Source organism: Myotis lucifugus, unplaced genomic scaffold (genome assembly GCF_000147115.1).
Source record: "Myotis lucifugus unplaced genomic scaffold, Myoluc2.0 scaffold_57, whole genome shotgun sequence".
NCBI lineage: Eukaryota > Metazoa > Chordata > Mammalia > Chiroptera > Vespertilionidae > Myotis > Myotis lucifugus.
In genome coordinates this window covers 204,201-229,182 of record NW_005871105.1, presented here as the reverse complement: position 1 = coordinate 229,182, position 24,982 = coordinate 204,201, and the positions used below count along the sequence as shown (strand labels likewise).

Below are 24,982 nucleotides of genomic sequence, written 5' to 3'. Positions count from 1 at the left end.
GTCTCGTAACGTAAATTCAAGTACTACTTGCATACAAATATGACAAATATCATAATCCAAAAAAGGCCACATAAAATGCTACAGTTGCAATCATTTAAGACTGTGTAACAAAAATGACTGAGAATGGTATCAGTTTACTATCCTTCAACTGTCTCCCTGACAGTGGAGTCAAATAATGTTGAATTATAGACCTTCTTACAGGAAGTCTTACTTCATGCCCATTTTTGATCATCTCCCTGCTAGTCCCTATAGGAATTGGGCTGAATGCCAACTTTAAAAGTTTCTGTATACATACTTGGGTTGTGTTTGATGGTTAAATGATCATTTATTAAAACTTTAGCATCCCACATTTGCTTGACATATTTACATTTCAGAAGAAAATCTTGCTATTGCATTGGAAATCATAACATCATGGATATGAAAATACTTCATTTGAATTCAGGCCGCCATGATCGTCCCGGACCCTCGGTCGCTCCTCCTCGGTGCCCGCACCCCGCCAGGTGCGCGTTTGGGCGCGAAGCTCGTCGGCCACCGCCAGCTGCGTGTGGTGCGGCCTCTCCGGGTGGTAGAACTTGCACTTGATGCCGTAGGTGCACTTCTTGCCTGGAAGGGGCAGGGGGGAGAGAGGGCGCGGGGTGAGACCTCGGGCGGGCGGGAGAGGCTGTGTGCCGAGTGCGGTGGGCAGTGCCTGCCCCGGGGCTTTCTCCTGGGATGTTGTTAACGGAAAGCGCCCAGGATGCAGTTAGCTGGATGGGGCAGGACGAGGTGGGGTGGAGTGGCCCGGGGCGCAGGAGGGATGCGCAGGGTGCAGCACCCACCTCCCTGGGGTAGAGGCGCTGGGCACAATAACCCCGGTGTCAGCCAGGAGGGTGTCAGCCAGGAGGGTGTCCGCCTGGGAGCCCCCTTTGGCCAGGGAGTGGGACCAAATCTCTCCACTCATGGACCTCAGTCTCCATTTTCCCAGGAACCCTGTGGACAGGGGGTCTTGGGAGTGGGTGGACAGTGGGTACTTGTGGCATAGGATGCACCTCCAGGGCTGCCTCAGTTTCCTCCTCTTGCCCACATTCCTGTGTTAACCATTGCCCTCTCCCTACATGGTGTCCTAACAGGTGATCAAATAATTTAAATTTTATCATCAGAACCTGGGCACCTTTGAGAGTGAAAGGGAGCAGAATGCATCAACCTGCCTGTGTGTCACCTTCATTCTAACATGAAATGACTCTCCCTGTCACCTAAGGCTTTTTGAACTTCCATGGGCGCGCAAACCAAGGCCTGGGGACATGGGATAACTTTCCAAGCAAGTTAGTGGACGCTGCCTAGGAGACTGGCGCCCTGGAGGGCTCCGGATAAAATCCCTAACTCTTTTTTTAAATCTTATTGTTTAATTTTTTTTATTGATTTTTAGAGAGAGGAGGGGAGAAGGAGAAGGGAGAGATATAGAATCACCCATGAGAGAGGAACATCAATTGGCTGCCTCCTGCACACGCTGTACTGGGGATCAAGCCGCATGTGCCCTGACGGGGACTTGAACCAGTGACCTCATGGTGCGTGAGTTGAAGCTCAACCACTGAGCCAGAATCCCTACCTCTTAACGACAGCATTGACTAACGGCCATAAGTGCCCAGGGGTGGGGGATGGAGGGCAGGATAGGAGACAGCCTGCCAGGTGCCAGGTGAAGGGACTGATAAAGGGGAGCCTGGGGGACACAAAGCCTCCCTGCTTCCGGGACCAGCTCTGTCCTAGGTGTGACCCCGGCATCCACCCCCCAAAATACTCCCATGCAACAGGCAGCCCAGGTGTCAGTTCATCCCTACAATAACCCGTCAGGACACTGCCATCGAGACGCAAGGCCCGGCACTGGGCCCGGGCGGCGCGGGGTGTCACCCACCGTATGGGCAGTGCTGCCAGGAGGGCTCCGGGGGCTTTGGCTTCCTGCTCAGGAAGTTGCTCAGGGTGGGTCCCCGGCGGCCCAGGGGGTCGTCAGGAGGCATGAACCTGGAAAGCAAGCACAGAGGGGCCACTGCAAGACCAACAGGGACTCAGCCATGCCACCTGCATGGCGAGCGCCCAGCAGGAGGGTGGCAGCCCCTGGCATGGCCTGGGCCAGGTTCACCAGCCAGCACTCTTCCCGCACCCACAGGTGGCACAGGGTGTGGAAGCAGCACAGCCCGTTCTCGCCCTGCGCGCGTGCAGAGCACAGTTCGGATCCCTGGAGAGCAGCCCCTGGGCCGCCTCCAAGAGTCTCTCCTGCGGAGGTTCATGCCAGCGGGACCAGAACCACCTCGCAACTCCTTTCCAAGCTCGGGAACCTGCATTTTAACAAGGCCCCGGGTGATTTTTATCCACTCAAATTGAAGCACAATTGCCCCGGGTGATTTTTATCCACTCAAATTGAAGCACAATTGCTCTTGACCCCCTCCAACCCTACTCTGAAAGCGGCTCTGAGCTGCCTTCCCCTGCCCTCAACAGAGAAAGTTAGAGACCTCCGTGGGGCTCCAAACAGCCCTGGTCCTCTGAGTACAAACAGCCCTGGTCCTCTGAGTCCTTGAGGCTCAGATCCCATTTCTGCAGCGAGTTTGGAACACCCGTAGGCGAGTCAGCAAAGCTGCGGATCCCAGGTGCGGCCTGCACACTCCGCCTCCGTACAGATCCAACCCTCCGCTGCCAAGCCAGGCTTCTGGGTGGGTTTGGTCTCAGTTCCCGGGACTGCCTGACCCAGGCCATGTTCTCTGCCCCACCCTGCCCCGCACCTGCCCCTTCCCCTCCCCCTGGCATTAAGTCTAACAAGGAAGGGAACGCAACCTCAGGGTGCTAACAGCTCAAAGGGGAAAACAACATTCCTGAGAAGGAAACTCCCCTGGTTTAGCGCCACCCAGTGTTTTATATGAAAACTTCTGTTCCCAGGAAACACTTCCAAGTCACAGAAAGGCTCCGCTGGAGGGGCTGTGGGTTCTGAACAGAGGGCCTGTATTTACACGTTTGTGTCCCCTAAGAGTCAAGGGTCATGCTGAGGTCCCATCCTGCAGACCACGTCCACCAGGCCGGCCCGGAGCTGGGCGATCCCTGGGCAGCCTCCGCAGCTCAGATCCCAGCTACACAGCCGGCTTCTCAGAGCTGGGCCCTGACCAAGAATCCAGGGAGCGGCCCACTGCGGTTATTAAAAGTTCCCAAAGGCTTCACCTCCTGCTCTCTCCCGGCCTCGCAGCTGCTAGCTGGGCCAAGAGGGCCCTACGGACGTGCCCAGGGCACTGGGGTGGGCATCCTCGCCCACAGGCAGCGGGCAGGCCCTGCCTCTGGCAGCCAGGCAGCCTTCTGGCAGACCCTCAGCAGAGGCCCGTGTGTCAAAAAAAACTTGGCCTGGGCCCCGGGCTGTCACCAGGCCAGAGGCAGCCATGATCCGTCAGACCTCAGGGAGGATTTTCTGGAACCCACAGTGCCCAGACTTGCCAGATTCCTCCAGGCCTGGGCCGGAGAGAGGAGCCGCTGGCCTTGCGTATGTGGAAGTGACCAGGGGGGCTACTGCAGGGAGCTGCTGCCAGCATCTGCCCTGGGGCTCGGGAGGGTCCTCCACCTCTGTGCCAGGCGGTAGTGGGGGCAACAGCGTCCCCTGGTGGCACTGTGTCCTGGCCTGTCCTGAGAATAGCAGGGTACAATTCTCTCCCATCCTCACAACCATCTCAGATATAAATCTGATTAATCCAAGTACATTAATTCAAGGTAAAGAACGTTCAGCTGAATGAAACTGAGTGATTTCCCCAGGACACACGCTCTGTAAATCGCACAGTTTCAGTTTAAAACCTCACCTCCTGGGACCCTTCAGTCCGCAGGCCAATTCCGGTCAAGGGCACATGTCTGGGTTGCAGGTTCAATCCCCGCACTGGGGATGTGCAGGAGGCAGCCAATCAATGCTTCTCTCCCATCATTCATGTGTCCATCTCTCTCTCCCTTTCCCTTCCTCTCTGAAATCAATAAAAATATATTTAAAATATATACCTCCTGCCTCCCAAAGTCCCAGACCTTCCCACCACACCACACTACCTCCCCGGCTTCAGGGTCAGGGACTGCTCTGCCATGTGCAAGTGGCCCGGCCAGCTGACATATTGCCTCCTCTCTCCCCATTCTCCCTTCCAGACTGCAGCCACTCCCTCACTCCTCTACAGCAAGCTACTGAGCGCCTATGGCGGGAGCCAAGGCACGTAAGATGCAGCGCCGGCCTTCACAGAGCTGGGGGCTTGTCTCAAACCACATTCCTAAAAGCCAGCTGGAGAGCCCAGAATGAGGCCTGAGCTGTCATTGCCTGGACAGAAACTGAAGGGGGAGTGAAGTCCCGGCCCGCGGTGCCCTCCCCACACTGCCTTGCCCTATGCTAGTCTCAGACCCACACCCACATTGCCAGGCGCCTCCCTCGCCTGTGCCCTCGGCATGCCTGAGCACATTGGCTGAGGACCAGCCACCGCTTCCTCCCCAGCTAAGCTCGGTCTAGGGGCCCTCGCTAACCAGCACCTGCTCATGGGTTGGTGCCTTGTGACCCTCGTGTAGCTGGTTAGTCTAAGATGGACCTGACCCAGAGGAACCGACCCGGGGGATAGATGAACCAAGCAGATTCTCTGGAAAATTTCAACCAAGAGGCATTGAGACAGAGTCAGTTCCAAGATGGTGGAAGATGCTGCCCACTCCCCCATGTGATTCAAAAGAACAACAACGAAAAGGTGAAAACAGTGAAAGGAAGTAGAACAAAGTCCAGATCCCCCCTCCCCCATGACCATTTTAGTGCTCTTATTAAAAGTGTTACATTCTTTAAGAGAAAAACACAACTGTATGGTGCTCCAAGCCCATTCTTGGCCCACCTGCTGAATGGCTCTCTGCCGGGTCCACTAGATGTGGACATGGGAACAGAAAGGTCATGGACAAGGTCATGGACAGCAGGGGCAAAACAGCCCTGTTGGAGAAAGTGGGTCACAGAAGAGAGGAGTCCCAGAGGCACAGAGAGACCGTGCCACTGTGGGAGCAGAGAGGGTGCCTCAGATCGGCTGTCTCCAGGCCTGGTGTCCTTGCTTATGGCCTGGTGTCCTGGGACCTCAAACCCCACGGGGCCTAGGCCAGTGGGAGTGGTTTTCTTCCCGTCACCCCAACCCATCCATGCCAGGCCCCCTCGGCCACCACGTACCGGTCGTTGACAAAGGAGAACATGAGCAGCCTCTGCTCAATGAACCACTTCCACTCGGGGTTCTCGCTCTGCAGGTCGCGGTAGTTGTCATTGGAGACGATGACGCCGTCCCGCTCGTAGGCCACCTTCACGATGTAGCGGTCGTCGTAGCAGACCACACGCTTGCCATTCACCTTGCGAGACGGGGTGTACACGAGCACCGCCTGGCGCTCCAGCTCCTCCAGCACATGCTGCTCTGGGGGCCACAGGGACGGGGGACGGCATGAGGCGGCTTTCTCAGAACGACTCCCTCCCCCCTAAGATCATCCTGAGATCACGGAGCACATTTGACAACTCAGGGGTCCCCTCTGAGCCAACTCCCGCCTCCCCCGCCCTCTGGCCCAGCACATCAGAAGATCGGGGAGGTCTGGAGCAGAATAAGGCAGCTGCCCAGGTCAAGGGGCTCTTGGCTTCTGTCTGCCTGAGTCATGAGGAGTCCAGAGTACGGTACCCAACAGAAGAGAGTCACTTTAGACACAAGAGGCCTTTACGGGAGAAAGACATTCACATTACAACTGGAATCCTGGCAATGCCTTCGGAGCTACTAGGATCCTGGCATCCCCCTCAAAGGCTGCTGCCTGGGCCCCTAGCGGAGAGCCACTGTGCAGACACAGGAACCTGCTGGGACACCGTCAGGATGGAGCATCGTGTAAGTGACAGCTCTGAGGGCCACGAGAATGTCAAGGGGAGAGTCCAGGATTCAGAATCTACAGCCTGGGCTCTGGCCTGAGCTCCAGCGCTTGGGCACCTCTCCCCTCTTTGAACCTCAGTGTTAGCCTTTATAAAACGAAGATAATAGCTCCTCCTGCCTCCGCGTGAGTAGCCTGGATAAGCTCAGCATATAGAGTACAAAGAATCATTTCTTTAAATGCCGAGTATGAGGCACTCCCTGAGAAAGAGAACACGGCCCGTGCTTTTGAGGTCCCCTTTGCCCCTCCCTGTTGGCATCTCTCTCTGTCCCCCTTAAGATAACCCAATCTTGCCCTGACCGGTTTTGCTCAGTGGATAGAGCGTCGGCCTGCGGACTCAAGGGTCCCAGGTTCGATTCCAGTCAAGGGCATGTACCTTGGTTGCGGGCACATCCCCGGTAGGGGGTGTGCAGGAGGCAGCTGATCGATGTTTCTCTCTCATCGATGTTTCTGGCTCTCTATCCCTCTCCCTTCATCTCTGTAAAAAAAAATCAATAAAATATATTTAAAAAAAAAAGATAACCCAATCTTTAGAACTTTGTGTTTAGAATTCCCTTGCTTTCACTTTTCAAAAATGCATATACTAGTATATGTATCCCCCAAAAGGACTATTTTCCATGTGATTATGAACCTCTAGACTTTACACCAGTGGATTCAACTGTACATATTCTTGTGCAACGTGCTGTCTTCGTTTAACATTGTGTTGGTGAGGTTTGGCCATGGTGACATGGTCACTGCTGTCAGCTTCGCAGGTGAGTCTCTGGGTGCAGAAATGCAAGGGTTTCTCTAGAGTGAATCTCCAGGAGTGATATGGTTGAGTTGCAGGAAAAAGTGCTTTACAAAATAGTGCCAAGTTACTAATTATTTTGTAAAAATAAAATAAAATTATATAGAAAAAAAGTGCCAAATTGTTTTCCAAAGTGGGTATATCAAGTCACTACCCAACAACCCAGCAGAGCGCTAAGGCAACCTGTCAACACTAGGCATTTTCAGGCTTTTGAATTTTTGTCAATTTGGTGGGCATAAAGTGGCTTCTTGTGGTGGCTTTATTTTACATTTCTCTAGTTACTAATGAGATCGAGCATCTTTTCATATGTTTATTGGCCATTTATGTTTTCTGTGAAAGACCTATTATGCATTTTGCTTCATCTTTCTATTGGTTCTTTGTCTTATTAATTTGGAGACATTCTCTATAGATTCTGGACAGTAGTCCTTTATCAGGAACAGTGATGTAGAGCCTCTCCCAGTTTGAGGCTGCTCTTTTCATTTTATTGTTCTGTGGTATCCACTAATGAACACAGACTCTTATTTTAATGTAGTCAAATTTATGAGCCTTTCTCCCACACATTTGCCCGTGTATGGCTTGTTTAAAAATTCCTTCCCTACCCCAAAATGATTTCCCTACGCTTTACCCAGCCTCGATTTAAATATTACACAACTGCTGAAAGCCACCATTCTCCACGTTCAGACCATAAAGAATAACATGGGGTAGCCAGTTCATGATGGAGAGCTGCACACAAGTGGTTATGCCCCTGTGTCTCATAATCCCATTGAAATGTCAGCAAAGAAGTACAACAGGGGAGGGGATCCCCAATCACATTAAAAATGTTCTTGGGGACACCAGCAAACCCAGGATTTGGACAGATTTTAGGAAGACAGAAAGCAGACTGGATCACACTGATGTAAAATGTGCAGAGGGAGCCACAGGCCAGGATATGCACAGAAGGCTGAGTGCAGGTGGAGCTCCAGGCATGTGGAGAGGGAGGGAAGTCAGGATGGCTAACAAAGGGCTACTCATGGGGCAGCTGCATCCACCCTTTCCCTATGCCAAGCAAAAGGAAAATGAAGCCCAGCTAGGAAGAGGAAGTTCCCATGTGGCCTTTGACCTCCTAGAGCAGTGGTTCTCAACCTTGGCTGCACATTAGAATCACCTGGGAATCTTTTTAAAATCCTGATTTCTGGGCCTCATCCTCCGGAAATTCTGTTTCTTTGTTACTAATGCTGTGGCCTCACCCCATAACAAAGAAACAGAATATCCGGAGGATGAGGCCCAGAAATCAGGATTTTAAAAAGGTTCCCAGGTGATTCTAATGTGCAGCCAAGGTGAGAACCACTGGCCTAGAGTAAGACCATCATCATTGTGGCCCAGCTGCCTGCCTGCTCTGCAGGGTATGCTGGGTGAAATCTGCCCATCACCACCTGAGGTCAGCCCAGCCCGTCAGGGAAAGATCCACATACTAAGAGAGAAAGCCTGTAGCAATCACATAAATATTTATATAGATAGATCATTATTTAACCAATCTGGTTTTTTATTCACAAACTAGAGGCCCAGTGCATGAAATTCATACACTGGGGGTGGGGGGGAGGTTCCTCAGCCAGGGCTCTCGCAGTCCGGGACCCCTCGGGGGATGTCCACCTGCTGGGGATCAGGCCTAAGCCGGCAGGCGGACATCTCTCTCGCAGTCCGGGATCACTGCCTGCTCACTGCTCCTTACCACTCAGCTCGCTGCTCCTTAGTGCTGCTGCAGAGGCGAGAGAGGCTCCCGCCACCGCTGCTGCACTCACCAGTTGTGAGCCTGACTTCTTGCTGAGTGGCGCTCCCCCTGTGGGAGTGCACTGACCACCAGGGGGCAGCTCTGGTGTTGAGTGTCTGCCCCCTGCTGGTCAGTGGGCATCATAGTGATTGGTTGTTCTGGTCGTCCCATTGTAACAATCGCTTAGGTTTTTATTATATAGATAAAAACTGACAACCAAAGGATCACCAGACTTTTGAAAAGACCTAACACATGAGAGAGAGAGAGAGAGAGAGAGAGAGAGAGAGAGAGAGAGAAGAGAGAGAGAGAGAGAGAGAGGAGAACAAAGAGAGCTGACCACAGGAAAAAATGAATATGATTTATGGAACTGAAGAAAATTTGTGACAGTCTATAGAAATAGTAAAGAATTATTACAGAAATAGTAAAAGAGATACTGCATCCCTAAGACAAGAATAGCACTTTATTTAAAAATTAAGGAGAGAATCCTTAATTAAGAGAAGTAGAAGCAATTGGTAATCGATAGAATTAAAAACAAAAGCTTTTGGGAAAAAGTCTGGAAGACAAAGTCAAAGAAATCTCCCAGAATCACCAGGAGGTCAGCCCTACCATCAACTTGGCTGAATCAAGGCCAATAGCTTAGCATTTGACTTCTTGTTATAAGAAAGCCAAACAAAAACAAAGCCCTGTTTTTGTAGCTTAAAATAAACCTATATAAGAATTAAAAATGAAGAATTCCCTGAGTCCCAGTGTCATTTATTTTTAAGTCAGAACATATGTTGTTGTGTTTTTGTGGTGTGTGTGTGTGTGTTTATGAAGAGACTGGACTAGGGACTCAATAAATAAATATCACCAGACTGAATGCAAGTCTCTCTCAGATCCTACATTCTATGAGGGGTGGGACGCAGATCCAACCTTTCTGCAGAGTGTTAAAAGTTGTAAAGCACAATTATTTTGGGCCCTTAATCATTCACACTAAAAGATGAAGTAATTTGTTCATTCGTCTCTCCAACAACTGCATAGTGAGCACCTACTCAGTGCCAGGTGTCAGGGCCATGGCAGCGAGCACTCAGTCAGTGCCTGCATGGAGCTCAGGAAGGCTTCATCAGACAAAGAGCTCCGTAGATCACTGCCTGCAAACAATAGCAGCAGGACTCCTGAGGACAGTGCAGAGGACCTGTGAGCACGCCTCGGCGCCAGCATACCTCTGATGGGGGTGTCGGCTCTCGGGGGGTCCTTCCTCCAGGATGGGACAAAAACTTTGATGTAGGTGTGTCCTCTTTCCCTGAACCAGTCCACAGCCAGCTGGATTCCCCGGCAAGAGAAGACTTCTTTATTTCCATGGCTACAATGGGAAAACAAAGAATCTGTAGAGACACAGAAAGGGTTTCTAAAGAGTGATTTCCCGCAGTCTCATAATCAGAGGGAATCAGACAAATCTACATTTTAAAAATATAGTTCATTCTTTGCACAAAATATGACTCTTCACTGGAACCACGTAGCTTCTGATAGTTTGTAGGTCTCAGGCTCCAAGACGTGTGCATTCCCAGGATTAATAGACCAGATTCTCCTATTCACTGAAGCTAATAAAGATCAACATAACCTTGATGGGAGTAGTCATCTGCAGAATACTCTCACCCTAAGAGTGGGCTGTAACTATGTTATTGGGCTTCCCAGGTCTAAGCAAGGAGGCCAATGTTCCCCATAAATTCCACCAAAGACATCAATGGTGGCAGGAAAAACAGGGTGGTGTGAGAAGAGGCTCAAGAACAGGCCGAGCCTTGCAAGCTTTATTAAAGATTTTTCTTGCTCCTAAGAGGAATGAGAAGTCATAAAAGGGTTTAAGACTTGGGGTATATGTGATGTGATATGATGTGATCTGATGTATGTGGAAGTTCAATCTGGCAGCACAGAGGACACTAAATTGGAAGGGAGCAAGAATGGGTGTTGGGTACCAGTTAAGAAGCTATTGTAGTCATCAAGGCAAAATGGATGGTGACTTTGACCGAGCAGATATTGATGCATAAAGAAGAGTAGGTGAACTTGAGAGCTGTTTAAAAGGTAAAATTTCCAAAACATGGTGATCGGATAGAGGATGATAGAGAGAAGAAAGCATTGAGGACGCTTCAGATCTCTGGCTTGTATGATTGGCTTTTTGCAGAGACAGGGAACTCTGGAGGAATACAGAGCTTAGAGGGAAAGATCACGAGTTTAGTTGTGGACACATACTAAGTTGGAGGAGCCTTTGTGACCTCACAGTGAAATATTACGTAAGTAGCTAGGGTTCGGAAGAGAGGTCTGGGGGGTGAAATGTGCGGGTCATCTGTATTTAAGCAGCAGAGGAGCCACCGCATGGAGAGAATTGCCTGATTGCCTGGGGAGAGAGAGAGGCCTAGAGCTGGAGCTGGAGGAAGTCTGGAACTCAACAGCTGGTTACAGGCAGAGGAGGACAGTCCTACAGAAGATAGAAAGGATGTGAACCAGAAGACAGCCGCATGGTCACGGGGAGGAGGCGGCCGAATGCTGCTGCGAGGGACCAATGAGGCCGAAAACAACCCTCAGGCTTAGTCGATGGAGGTCAGCAGGGTTTTGCTGGAGAGGAGATACGTGGACAGATTTGAGATACTGGGAATGCAAACCGATTAGACTTAGTTGTGATGGGACACGCCTGGCTTCGAGGTGAGATCACTCTGTGCTCCCTGCTTCCGGCTCAGCCACTGCATCTCCTTCAGCCATTGTCCTGCCCATGCACCTTCCTCCCCTCCCACCACAGAGCCGCTCGCCAGCCATTCCTCTCCTCTCGGCCAGTCCCCTCCTCCCTCAGGTCTCAGCTTTATCTCTGCTTCCTCAGGAAAGCATCCCCTGGCCTCTGAACTCTGTCAGATCCTGAGTATGAGGCCTCACAGCATCAGACATCTCCTTCCTGGCCTTGGGTTCCAGCCTAAGTCTGCATACACCCTTCCATTGGTAAGATGAGGGATGAACCGGGTCTTCCCTTCTCTAAATCCTACGGTCCCCATTGAATTCCCAGCGCCTAGCACAGTGCCTGATAATTGGTAAGGACTTAATAAAACGAGTTGAATAAGTAAATGACTGGGAAGAACGGTCTTTTGAGGAGCTGGAGGAGGAGCAACCAGGCAGAGGGAAGGGTTGGCTGGAAAGACCCGGATACAGGGAAGACGTGGCATGTTTGGGGCCCAAAAAGGGAGAGTGTGACTGGAGCATGTGGAGTGAGCAAAGGGGAGAGTCGTAGAAGACAGAAGGCAGGGCTAGGTTCCTGGGGAGCCAGGGGTCACCATGACACGCACACCTCCCCTGAGAGGCCAGGCCTGAGAAGTGCCCCGGGTCCAGACGAGGGTGACACGATGGTGCTTTCTCTGGTCCCAGGCCTCTCCTGCTATCTTCTTGGAGCGGAGGAGGATAGGTTCAGGTTTGTAAAGAGGAAACGGGCGTGCTTGGAAACATGAATCACCAGTATTGGAAGTCGCCCTTTGTGGAGGCTCAGAACTCTCAGTTCCTTTAGCTCCAGTGACGACCAGGAACCAGGCCTGGCGCCCCGATCTGTGGTGTCTTCCAGGTTAGAGAAAATAGCCCTTCGGCCACTGCAGCCAAGCTGTGAGGCTTATGCAAACCGTCCGGAGAAAATATCAGTGAAGCTGTCTGGTTAAAACAATCAATAAGAAGCGGAAGTGGAAAGCTAGCCCCTTCCTCCCAGTGGAAGTTGAGAAAAGAAAGGAGATGGAGGGAGAATGAGGAGGAGTTCACAGAGGAGTCTGAGCTGACCCCCAGCCCCCCCAGACCCCCAAGCTTGTCTCCGAGGAACAGAAGACCCTCATTCAGGTCTATTGCTTTGCAGGACTGACTCCCACACCCCCGCTCCAACCCCCCCTCATAAGCCTTGGTCTCTTCTGAGCTGTGAAGATGGCCTGTGTTCCCATCCTGGCCACATTTGTTTACCAACCTCAAAATGCCACCATGGCTGCCCTATTTCTGGCCACAGAGAGCTCTGGGCAATCGCAGGATTGATGCCATAGCAGGAGCCAGCTCCTCACATGGGGATCTGTCTCTAAGAGGAGCCAGCAGAGGCCCCAGTCAAGCAAGGAAGCTCATGGTCACCCCGGGAGCCCACTTCCCACCTACAGAGAACAGCACCCAACCAAAGGCACCCTCCGCTGTGCTTCGTCCACCCACTCATCATCAGTGCATGAGCATCGGCTTCAGTGAGGCTCTGTGCTGGGGCTCGAGAGTGGGGGCGAGGCAGGCCTCACCCTGCTTCTTGGAGCTCACTTTTAATATTCGTGGAGAGCCCTGTGTGCCAGGCCACACTGCACGGGAACTGCATCTAATTGTGACAACGAGCCCTTGAGGAAGTGACCTTCGTCCCTTTTACCCTTGAGGAAACAAGCAGAACAGTGTGCCCGCTCGCTGATCTGGCGGATCTCAGAGCCTCCTTTGCTGGGCTGCAAACGCTTCCTCCCCGTCTCCATTTATTCCATTTATCCCTGGCCCTCCCCGGCCCTGAGATCCAGACCGCAGCTCCTGTGGAGCCCGAGTTACTCGCTGCGAACATCTTGCACTGGGGAGGGGGCTTGGTGCTTCTGACTGGACGCTGTGGGCCAGTTTCTCAGGCACCACGCTGACAGCCAGGCCCCGAGAAGAGGAAACAGGAGGGGCAGGTTTTGAATAGAGGGAGGGTGGGAAGGGGAAATGGGCTGGTGCCTGAGACAAATTTTGCCTACATGACAGCCGTGCATGAGGCAGCCACAGTTAGCATGCAGCCAGGAACAGGGACAGGACGATCTAACTGGGACACCGAAGTCTCTGCAGAAGTGAGCGGCTCACAGCACAGGCCTTGCGGTGTAACATGGGAAGGGCACCACTGTTGGACTGTTCGGTATTTGGGGTTAAGTTGTAAACACTCTGAACCTGGAGTTACAACCCTTCTCACCCAGGGATCACCCCGGCTCAGGTCTGAAGGAAGAGGGAGAGGCAGGGGGCTGCTTGGAGCACCCCCATCTTACCAATGGGAGGAGGGTGCATGCAGACTTAGGTCGGAACCGCAGGCCAGGGTTGGTCAGAGGGAATTGCCCCCGGTGGTGGGAGCCCACTGACAGGGGCCTGACCGAGACCTGGGCCCTGTCGCTGAAGATGCCTTCCTCCAGAAGAAGCCAGATTCTGCTGAGGTGTCTAACAGCTTAAACACATCAACAGCAGCACCTCAAACCAAAAGCCCTGCACCCCCAAATGAGGGCACAGTCAAATGAAACCCTTGCCTGGGGCAGTAAGAGGATGTGAAATTATCAGGTGGATTTCCCCCAAGCTCAAGTCCTTCAAATCACGCCTCTGCTAAATTTGCCTACAGAGCGAGCATGCCGCCTGTGGCGGTTGTCACGTGAGTTCCTCCCAATCACCACGGGCAGCTTTCCATCTGCTTTCAATGAAAGCGGCCTCCTTTTTAAAACCTGCCGGGCATTTTTCTAAAGGCCAGGTATATAGTGACTCAGGCATTCAACTCACATCGCCCTCTCTCACATACATACACACACACACACATGCACATATACACCCCCTGGAGGTGTGGGGATTGGACTTGTCAGTCTGCAACAGAGCCACAAGCCATGCACCTCGGCGCCCTGAGCCCTCTGAAGGTTGGCGGCAGCAGCAGAAGCGTCCCGGGCACCAGTCCTGCAGGAGGCACCTGGGCCCCTGGGGAGGGCTTAGCACATCCTGTCTGCAGTGGACAAGTCCAAGTCCGAGCTCACCTGGGCAGGCCCTGGCCCAGGATAAAAACCTTGGGGTCAGGGTCTCCCACCCTGAGACCCTTTCCAAGACTGGACATGGGGAAAGGCAGAGGTACCTGGTGCTGGAGGAAACATAGGGCTTTGGCAAGAGCACGGAATCCAGAGCCCAGCACGGCGTGCTCTGTGACCTTGGGCAAGTTACTTCTCTGAACCTCTGCCAAAGAAGAAAACTTCCTTTATTTATAAAAAAGCATTCATTTCTTTCAAGCCATGCATAAAAGAATCACCCTGAATCTTAGAATGTTAGCGATGAAAAACCAGTTAAGATTATCATTTAGTCTAACCTCTTAATTGTATGAAAAGGACTCAAAAGAGGTGATTCCCACCAAGGTCACGTAGCTGGGAAGATGAAAGGCTGGAGCTGCGCAGTAGGCACTCACCACATGAGGCTATTTGCACTTCAGTTCAAACTAATGCAAAAAATTAAAATTCAGCTACTTGGTCACAGCAGCCACATTTCAGGTGCCAGGTAGCCACAAACGACAAGTGGCGACCCAGTGGACAGCACAGGTACAGAGTTTTCCACCATCACAGGGACCTCCTGGTTTTCTACATGAAATACAAAACGATGGGCAAGCATGAGGTCTGGCTTCTCAGGTTCCGCCTCATGCACTCCTGACATGGCAACTTAGAACTCTCGTTGAAGTTGACCTATCACTTCCGAAATGTGAATGAGGCCATCAGTCCTGCTTGTAAGAGCCAGTGGACTCCCTTTGCTGTTACAATGAGGAGATGAAAGGTGGTGTGGATCTATTTAAATGACTTGAGGGCAGTCTGTGTTTTGTAAAACAGGCCAGGCTCTCATGTGCTTTGAGCAAATACATTCCCACTTTTTCAAAAAGGACTTGAGGCGGGGGGGGGGGAGGGGGAGCACTTGGGGCCAGGCAGCATGGCTCAGTGGTTGAGCATTGACCTATGGACTAGGAGGTCATGGTTTGATTCCTAGTCAGGGCACATGCCCGGGTTGCAGGCTTGATCCCAGTAGGGGGTATGCAGGAGGCATCTACACTAATAAAAAAGTGCAAATTGGTGTCACTCTGCCACGCTCACCAGCCCATCAGGATGACTATGCAAATTAACCCAACAAAGATGGCGGTTAATTTGCATACGCAGGCACGGAGCAAAGACTGGCGGCTCCAGCTGGAGTGAAGACTGAAGACTGAAGACTGAAGAGGCTTGGCTTCTCCACTGTGGCCAGACCAAAGGCCTGGGTCCCGGGTACCAGAGGAAAACCGGTGCCAGCAGCCAGGGGAAGGAAGGCCTATTGCATGAATCTTTGTGCAGCGGGCTTCTAGTCCGATCAAAAATTCTCTCTTATCATTGATGTTTCTATCTTTCTCTCTCTCTTCCTTTTTCTCTGAAATATATTTATATATCCATAATAATAAAAGGGTAATATGCTAATTAGACCAGACGTCTTCCAGATATCATTCCGGATGTCCTTGCTGACCAAGCCGGGGCCAGAGGGAAGCCAGCCCAGGTCCCAGGTGCATGCGGGCGGCCGGAGAAGGGAAGCCAGGGTCCCCGGTGCCGGAGGAAAGCCGGTGCCGGCAGCCAGGGGAAGGAAGGCCTACTCTTGCACGAATTTTCATGCATTGGGCCTCTAGTATATTTATAAAACCTACAGCTTTAAAAAAATAAATAAATAAATAAATAAATAAATAATATGTTTTAAAATGCAGATTTCTATTTAGGTAACTAAAACACACACACACACACACACACACACACACACAGAATGACAAGGTCTGCAATACTATAAAACCTCAGCAAAGGAGAATTTTGAGAAACCATGTTTCTGAGGTTAACTGAGTTTTGAGGTCAAAAGATAATAACGACACCGCGTGGGGTTTTAGCCATCCGTTCCCTCTGAAGGGCGAGCCCCGGGCTGGGATCTGTCCTGAGGATCTGCCAGGGCCTGGGGCCTAGTCCTGCTGAAAGTCTGGTTGGAGGACACACTCGGCGTTATTGTAGGAGAGGGAACTGCACCTCAGACCCCACTCTCCCCCAGACTGGCCTTAGACCAGGTCAGTCCCACCTGTCGGGTGGTGAATGTGCATTGTTTCCTAGCTAGTGGGCTGCAGGGAGTCGGGGATGTGTGTGCATGCGTATACCTGTGTGTGTGCATACACGTATGTACACACGCTGAGAACACACACAGATGCATGTGTTCCGGTTCACTGGGGTGATTTTCAGGCAGCACGTGTCTGACACATTTTAATTGATAGCCGGAGAGGTAGTTTGCATTTGTAACTCGCAGACTGAGCTTGAAGGGATTAAACTGCCACAATGGGAGGGCCGAGGGTGGGACTAAATGGATGCAGCCAGGACACATCATGGTCATGTGCAAACAGAGGATGGGGTTCCAATTTGAATTCCAGGCAGTAACAGAGACTTTCATCAAAAGAAAGCCCTCCACCACCCCCCTATCAGAACAATTCCTAAAACACGTCCGTCCCCAGAGAGATGCCTGCACTTGCCTGCGGCACCTGAAGTACTCTGTGTCCCACAGCCGTTCTGCTCCTTTGATCTGGACTCTCAGAGCTCACAAAACCTTCCGCCTGGAGAGGTCTGCGATGTAAGTGACATCATCTTGTATTTCTATTGATGCCCAGAGGGAGCGGGGCCTGATCAGAAGGAGGCCAGGGTCCCCTCTTATTACCCCTTAGACTCTTTCTAGGACCCTCAGAACCTACTGGATTCCTAAAAATCCCATAACTCCCCCAGAGATCTTCAGGATTTCACAGGCTCGCTGGGAGCCTGCAGGAGAATGTAACCGACCCCGAGGACCAGCCCCTGAGCCCTGGAGAAAGGGCTCCGTTACCCTCTCTGACCTAAACGAGCCTCGGAAGCCCCCTCCGGCTACAGCTTGACTCACACACACCAGGCAGGACACGAAGGAGCAGCCCTGAGGCCTGACCATCTTGGGTTGAGCCATTCCAACCTTGGGTCCTGCAGTTCCAAATGCCAAGGGAGGCCAAGTCCCCACTCGGCCTGTCAGCCAAAGGGTGAGGCTGCCACCTCCAGTGCTGCTGATAACACAGTTCTTCTCCATTCCCTCCCGCAGCTCAGCTTTGGAAAAGGGAAGCCTGTCTATTTGCAGCTGTGAGGGACTGATTTCCTATGGCTCTGCCCTTTGCCCCGCTGTCACCAAGCCAAGCCGTAGGATAATGCACTTGTGTGGGCAAGGCCTCCTCCTCGCCCAGCCCAGCGGGGAGTGTGGGGGAGGCTGCAGAGATTCTCTCACAGCTGAACTTGGCCTCACCAGGAAAAACAACAAGGCGGGGCCTGTCGCTCTCATCACCGAAACACGGGAAGGTGCCAATACCCAGACATTAACTACCATGTCTGCAGCCTGGGGCCATGAGCTCACCTCTCACACGGAGCTAAGGAACCACACCTCACCCCATAGCCCCAGCAGAGGGCTTCCAACGAAGTTCAAGTTCATCTTCCCATGTGATTCCCACACCCTCGAGGGAAGCAGAAGAGGAAACGAGAAACACGGCTTTCCCAGAATCACACAACTGGTACGGGACAGACTCCCGACAAGAAGCCGCTCGTCCCCAATCACCCACAGCCTTCCTCACGAGAGGGCTCTCTCAGGGTTAATGTGACAAGAGCAGCCAACTGTTGAACCCTTGCTGCGTGCCAGGTACTGTCCTCGGCATCTCGTGCAGCTCCCTTCTAGGGTGGTTTCATACCAACATTACAGGTGGACAAAGCGAGGCTCAGAGAGGGTAAGTGACTTACTTAAGGCCACACAGCTACTAAGCGATGGAAAAGGATTCAAAGCCCCATCCATGGGCCCTACATTGTTTGGACCAAACCACTGAAGAGAGGGACAGTTCTCCCACCCCACCCCGTCCCCCCGGCTACAGAATGAGGAAAGCTACCTCATGGCCACGTTGCTGCCGTCGATCACGATAGGTCTCAGGGAGCTGGCTGGGTCTCCGCACTCCTCCTCGGGATCGGCCCCCAGCCCGCGCTGGATGGAGTCCGGGGTCCCACAGGAGCCCTGGGGACCAGCAGGGGTGCAGCACTGCTCTGGTGGGCCCCGGGGCGGCTGCCGGTCTGGATCAGCTCCTGCAGCACGTCGTTGACCAGGGCGTCCTGGCCCAGCTTGGCCAGCACCCGGACCACATCCTCCCGGTCGTAGCCTAGCTTCTGGAAAAACTCCATCTTGCTGGAGTGCTCCATGCTGTGCCAGCCAGGCCCCTGGCAAGGGTCTTGCCCCCGGCTTTCTCCTGGCAGAGCCCCACCGGCATGAGCTAAAGAGAAAAAGCATCCATCAGGCGTTTTCTGGGCAGCCTGGCTGGCTGTCAGGTTACTGAGGGCAAATGAACTACGCTCCCTCTGCGCCTTATCTGTCAGGAAATCGTGTTGAGGACGCCTGGCCCCCTCGGGGATTTTCAGTTGCTCGGTGTGGTTAGGGAGCCACAGATGCAATCACGTTGCTCACACAGCGCCCTGGCAAGGATCCCCAGCCAGAGGCACCCAGGGCCGCTGAGAAGGCCCCAGGACTGGGGACATTGGCACCCAGGCCGAAGAAATGCTTCTGCGGCTTGGTCATGGGGTGAACTGGGTCCATGCCAGTTCATATTTTGAAGCTCTAGCCCCAATACCTGAAATGTGACTAAATTTGGAGGTGGGCCCTAGCTGGTTTGGCTCAGTGGATAGAGCGTTGGCCTGCGGACTGAAGGGTCCCGGGTTCAATTCCGGTCAAGGGCACGTACCTCGGTTGCAGGCTCCCGGTCCTGATCAGGGACATGTGGGAGGCAACCAATCAATGTGTCTCTCTCACATCAATGTTTCTCTCTGTCTCTCCCTCTCCCTTTCATTCTCTCTAAAAGTCAATGAAAAAAAATATCCTTGGGTGAAGATTAAAAAAAATAATTGGAGATGGGGGTCTTTAAAGAGGTAATTAAGTTAAAAAGAGGTCCTTGATCCAATGTGACTGGTGTCCTTGTAAGAAGCGGAGATTCGGACACAGATGGCTACAGAAGGAAGACTGTGGGAAGACACAAAGAGAAGGCAGCCATCTACAAGCTACAGAGGGAGGTCTCAGGAGAACCAACCCTGCCCACACCTTGATCTCAGACTTCCAGCCCCCAGCACTGACACAATCATAATAATAAATAAAATATTACATAATAGCATATATTATTATATAAAATATTATTACAATATATAACACATAACATTACATATATATAATCCAGAGCACCCAATCTGTGGTATTTTGTTATCGCCGTCCTGGTAAAGTAATACAGCTCCTCAGCTTAAACAAGGAAAAATCCCCCTGGCAAATTCTATGCCCAGCAAGTGCACCCAAATTCAACTCTATGCAGAGCCAACAATGACAGGGTCTGGCAGGTGAAGGGCACTTTTCAGCCAGACTCCTGGACAGAGAGGCCTCTGCTGTGCCCAGCTGTCACCATCATCCCCCTGCCTGTGCCCATATCACCCCCTGATTATAAATACCCTCTGACCTCGTGTTGACTACAAGAAAGGCACTGGGTTCTTGAGCAGGCTGCTGGGCTGTCACCTGTCGACCTCACCACCCACCCCTGGCCCACCAGCTCTTTCTCTGGAGCCATGCTGAATCCCTTCCGACTCCCCAAGTTTTCCAGAACATTCACATCACCGTGCATGCTTTCCTCTCCACCTGGAGTGCTCTTTGGTTTGGCAAACTGCAAGATGCAGCTCAAATGCACTCCAAGCGGTCACCCTTAACTCCACAGACAGAATGAGAGGCTGATCTACCAGGCACTTTGCTCACACCTGTCATGACACACTGAATTCTTATCTATTTCTCAGGAATCTGCGAACTGCACTCTGATCTATTTGTCTCAGAATCACCAATACCTGGCATAGGGCCTACTCTACCTGAGTTTAATAGATTTTCCTTTAATAAATGTCCAAAGCTGAAATTATCTTCTCTCCTCACGTTTTTTTTTTTTTTCTTGGTTCTGAATCTCACTGAATGGCTTCTCCCAGAGGCCCAAAGAAGAATCTCAGTCACTTTTGACTCTTCCCTTTCTCTCACATCTACATTCAAATGTCATCACTTCTACTTCCCGGACATTTTCCATGACCATCCTCTCTTCTACACTCACAGCACCACCACTCTAGTGCGTTCATTCACTCATTCATTCATCTATTCATTCATTTGTGTAACATACACTGATCACCTACTGTGCTGCAACCCAGTTCTATGAAAACAAAATAAAACACAGTCTAATTTCCATTCATTCAGAACCTATTCGGGAAAACAGACAACAAATATAAATAATAAGCCATAAATCATGATGATAAACACAATAGTTTTGATTAGAAAAATGTGTTTTCAAAACACAGGTGAGGAACGACTCATCTTCCTTTGAGGGAAAGGAGAGACCAGAAGGGCCCTCATGGACCCGGAGAACAAAGGAAGGAAGAGCGGGCCTTTTCCAGTCAGAGCTGGGCCATGTCGTCTCTCCCAGGGGCTCCTCTCCAACCTGTCACCCACAGCTCCAATCAAGCGAGTGCACTGACTAAAGACTTCCTATATCTTCTCCAACACGCCCTTGGGCCTCCGTCCTGTACAGAGCAACGTCAAAACTCTACAGCATGAGCCTAAAGGCCCTCCCCCACTGGGCCAGGCCCACCTTCCAATGTCCTTGGTCACGTACTTCTAGTCCAGCCTCTCCTTCTACTCTTAACCAGTGACCAGTCCCCTCTCAGGACGGCTTTTTCCTTGGGTTGGGGTCCAGTCTCCATGGAGGAGGAGGGCACTCACCCAGCCTGGCAGCCCAGCCTCACACCAGGAGTTGCTCACTGTCTCCCGGGCCAGCAGACCTTCTCTCCAGCTCTTCCCTCTGCCGGGAGCACCCGCCCCTCCACCAGGCCCAACCCCTCCACATCCTCCAAGGAGCCTTACCAGTCCCAATAGCTCCAGCTCTAGTCCCACTCCTGCCCTTCCTGCTAACACGTGCACTGTAGCACTTACTTTGGTTTGGAAGAAAGAGAGAAATGGAAGAGGAGGAGGAGAGAAAGATTAGCAGGACGGGACTAAAGTCAGAGAGAAGAGAAGAAAGACAGAAACAAGCAGCACGAACAGAAAAGTCCTTTGCACATAGTTCCTCATTGTTTCCACATCGCTTTCACGTAGAGACGCTTGCTCGAACTTTCCATGATCTCTGCTGGGTAGGCGGGTAGATGAAAGTACTCTCTTTGCATAGGTGAAGAAACAGGCTCAGAGGGGCACCGAGCAAAGGCACAAAGCTCGTAAATGGCAGAGACTGACCACAGGTAGATGCCAAAAAACGCGCTGCTTTGAGCTGTGTTCAGGATGGAGGCAACACCTAGTTATTGCAGAGGGGGCAACCCAACGGTGACAGGTCAGGTGACCTCCCTGGCCACAGAGTAATAGCTACGGGGAGAGTCCGCGTGAGTTTTGTAACCTTGCATTCTGCAATGACAGAAACATGAACACTTTCAAGAGAAAACACCTCGGGGCTCTCACCCGGGGTGGGAGTGAGTGGCCAGGCGAGGCCCTGCCCCCAGCAGCTCTCTGCAGAGCGCTCAGGTCCCCACACAGCCGCTCTCTGAAGAGGCTTAACTGACACATTTGCCCACTTCAGAGGCTTTTGCCCCCCCTTGAGACTTTAAAATCAATTTCATTTCCTTTGAAAATTTCTAAATAAGGGAGAAACCTGGGCTGGGGGCTGTTCTCGGGCCCTCGGGTCACATCTCTCCCTTCCGAGGGGACGGTCTTTGAGCTGCAGCACGGCCGGCTTCTTTTCCTTCCTATTTTTAAGACCTGAAACTGTGAACGAGTTCACTTGAGCTTTCTTCCTCAATCTTGACCGGAAGTCACAAACAGCACCGCTGGTTAGTAACACTGCGAACCTTCCAGTCTCCTCAGGGGCTCCTACGAGGGTCAGCACCGGGACACTCTCCTGTGGGGAGCAGTGCGGGTGACTGTTGCTCAGGTAGAAGCCCAAGTCGGAGGTGACCTAACTAAACAGCGTGGAAGGAAGCGGGGGAGTGACCTCACAGGTGAGAAATGGGAGTCAGATCAGACCTGGCCCTTCTAGAATCAACCAATCCATCCCCGTGGTCTGGAAGGGCCCCTGAGGACAGGAATAAAGGGGAAAGAGGAGGAGGAAATGAGAGGGGAAGACCTGTAGTGAGCCGGTAGCTCACCTGCGCACAGTGTTTTATAGTTAGAAGGCGCTTCCTTGTGTATTATCTTTGGAAAGGCTAACATCCCTGGGAGGTAGAAAGGGCTGCTCATGTTGCAGGTGAGAAAACCGAGGAGGAGAGAGGTTTTGCTGACTTACCCAGGATCCCACAGCTAATTGGGAGAGAGAGACCAGACTCCCAAGAGCAGTGATTCCCACCATCTCCCAGGTCAGAGGGTGCTCCCCAGGGCTGCTCAGGGCCTCAGAGCAGAGTGAGCCCACACATGGGCCCCAGAGTGAGCACATCCAACACACTGCCTCAGACCCCAGGTCCATCCCGGTCACCTCTGCCAGCTCCACTGTGATGGGGAGAAAGTTTTTCTAAATGGAGTCCAGGCGGAAGTTGCCCCGTTCGGCTCAGCTCTAGAGCTCTCACTGGAGTCAGTTAGATTTGGGGGAAGTTACGGAGAGGCAAGACTTCAGCCCAGGCCTGGCCTTTTTTTTTTTTTTTTAAGGGAGTTACAATTTTTTTAATTGTGGTAAAATATACATAAAATTTATCATCTTAACTATTTTTAAGAGTGCAGTGCAGTAGCATTAAGCAAGCATCACTACCATCCATCTCCAGAACTTTTTCGCTTTCCCCAGGGGAAACTATACCAATTAAACACTAACTCCCTCTCCCCTTTCCCTCATCCCTGGCAACCACACTTCTACTTTCAGTCTCTCATGGAATCACAGCATTTGTCCTTCTGTGATGGCTTATTTCACTTAGCACAATGTCCTCAAGGTTCACCTTTGTTGTTACATGTGACAGAATGTCCTTCCATTTTAAGGTTGGATAGTATGTTATTGTGTGTATGTACTGCATTCTGTTTGGCCTTTCATCGGATAGTGGACACTAGGGTTGCTGCCACCTTTCGGCTGCTGTGAATTGCTGCTATGAGTGTGGGTAGACTGGCCTGGCCCTTGGTTATCTCCTTGAGCTTGTCGCTTGCTACAGGCTACTTTGGGTGTACATGTGAGTATGTACACCCTGATCCGTAGCCCAGGGCAACTCTGAAGCAACGTTTCAAAAAAACAAAGCCCTCTACTATCCTCCACTCCCAGCCTCTGCACAGGTCAGGTGTTGGCACTCCCGAGCTGGCCTCCCTGGGCCTTGGAGAAGAGTTTATAGTCTTGGGGGCATGGCTGAGGCTTCTAATGGGAGCAGAGAATTGGCCAAAATTGTCTTCACTGCCGTCAGATTAAACTGCATTTCAGCATCCTCATAGGCCTCTGGAAGCCCACAGAGCCACCCTCTAGAGGAGATGGTGTTTGAGCTGCTCTGCTGCCTTCTGTCCCTGGTCGGCCAGGAAACTGACACCCACACATCAATCTCTAATCTAGAAGATGCCTCCAAGAGCGAGGCACAGGTTTAAAATGTTCTAGATCATTCCTTCTGATTTCATAAAATTAAAATCCTTCCAGAGACTACAGCAGTTTTTACTGAAACCAAGCAGCTTCCTCTGATTAATCTTTCTCCCACAAAAACCATCCTGAAATTAAAGACAACTTTGCTGAAATAAATAAGGATTTCACCTCAAGAAAATTTAAAATGCTTACCTTTCTTTCCCCCCATCTGAGCACTTACAAGGATTTACGGTGTGAGAAAATAGATTCCTCCTCCAAGAACTGCTCTCCAACCTGCACCCCTCCGACCCCTTACGCTCGGTCTCTCCCCACACAAGGCTGCGCGGTGTCTGACTGCCTGACAGCCAGGGACGTGCACTCACCAGCAGAGCCTGTCGCTGCGGCCTTCGCAGTGGACTCCAGGGGCCTCCGTCCCTCTGGGCTGCCCAGCTGCTGCGCTGCCCTCTCCTCCCCGCGACCCAGGTGTCACTGACGCCACGTGGCTGTGGGGAGACTTCTTATGCCCGAGCACCACTTCCTGGATGCCACGGTCCCGCTCAGCTGCAAAGGTACTTTTGCTTTGGGTTTAAAAAAAAAACAAGGAAAGGAAGAAAGCAATCAAATGAGGGAGGCATTCAAGCCTGAGCCTCAGCATGAGTCACGAATCAAAGTTTAACAACCACATGCAAAACGAGCTCTGGGTGAGGGCCCTGGCACAGGAAAGCCAGGAGGGACTGGGGGGGCAGAGGCGCTAATGGGTTGGGGGGGAACTTCCGCTCCGAGTTCCCATCCAGGCTGCAGCTGAGCCCACAGGCTCCCGAGGCCGGTCAGGGCTCACAGCTTCATGCAGAAAGCTACACACACAGGGCGAGGGGAGACCGGACATGGCTGTGCAGACAGGGTGCACGGGGGCCATGGGCCTGGGGAAGGACCCTGTCCCTTCCGTCACAGAGTCCCAAGGAAGTCCCCACGTCCTGTGGGCTGGGGGACCAGGCTACTTGCCTCTGTCGGGGATATGACCCTGGGCTCAGGTCCCTCAGCCCTGCAAGGGGTGGGAGGCTGCTTCTCTGTCACTGAGACTCTGGAGCCTGACCCCAGACCCACCTGACCCCAGACCCACCTGACCCCAGACCCACCTGACCCCAGACCCACCTGTTCCTAGACCCACCTTGACCCCATACCCACCTGACCCCTGAGA

At 52.0% G+C, this 24,982-nt stretch overlaps 1 protein-coding gene across 1 annotated transcript; it reads right to left on the bottom strand.

The window, feature by feature from the left end:
- Positions 1-409: 409 nt before the first annotated feature.
- ZC3H12D (zinc finger CCCH-type containing 12D) lies at positions 410-24,064 on the bottom strand. Its single transcript, XM_023754200.1, is given in 7 exon segments — positions 410-603; positions 1,889-1,995; positions 5,168-5,402; positions 9,632-9,771; positions 18,121-18,244; positions 18,247-18,495; positions 24,026-24,064. Coding segments are annotated over 6 exon segments (978 nt in total). The 5' UTR covers positions 18,425-18,495; positions 24,026-24,064.
- Between the last annotated feature and the right edge of the window lie 918 nt (positions 24,065-24,982).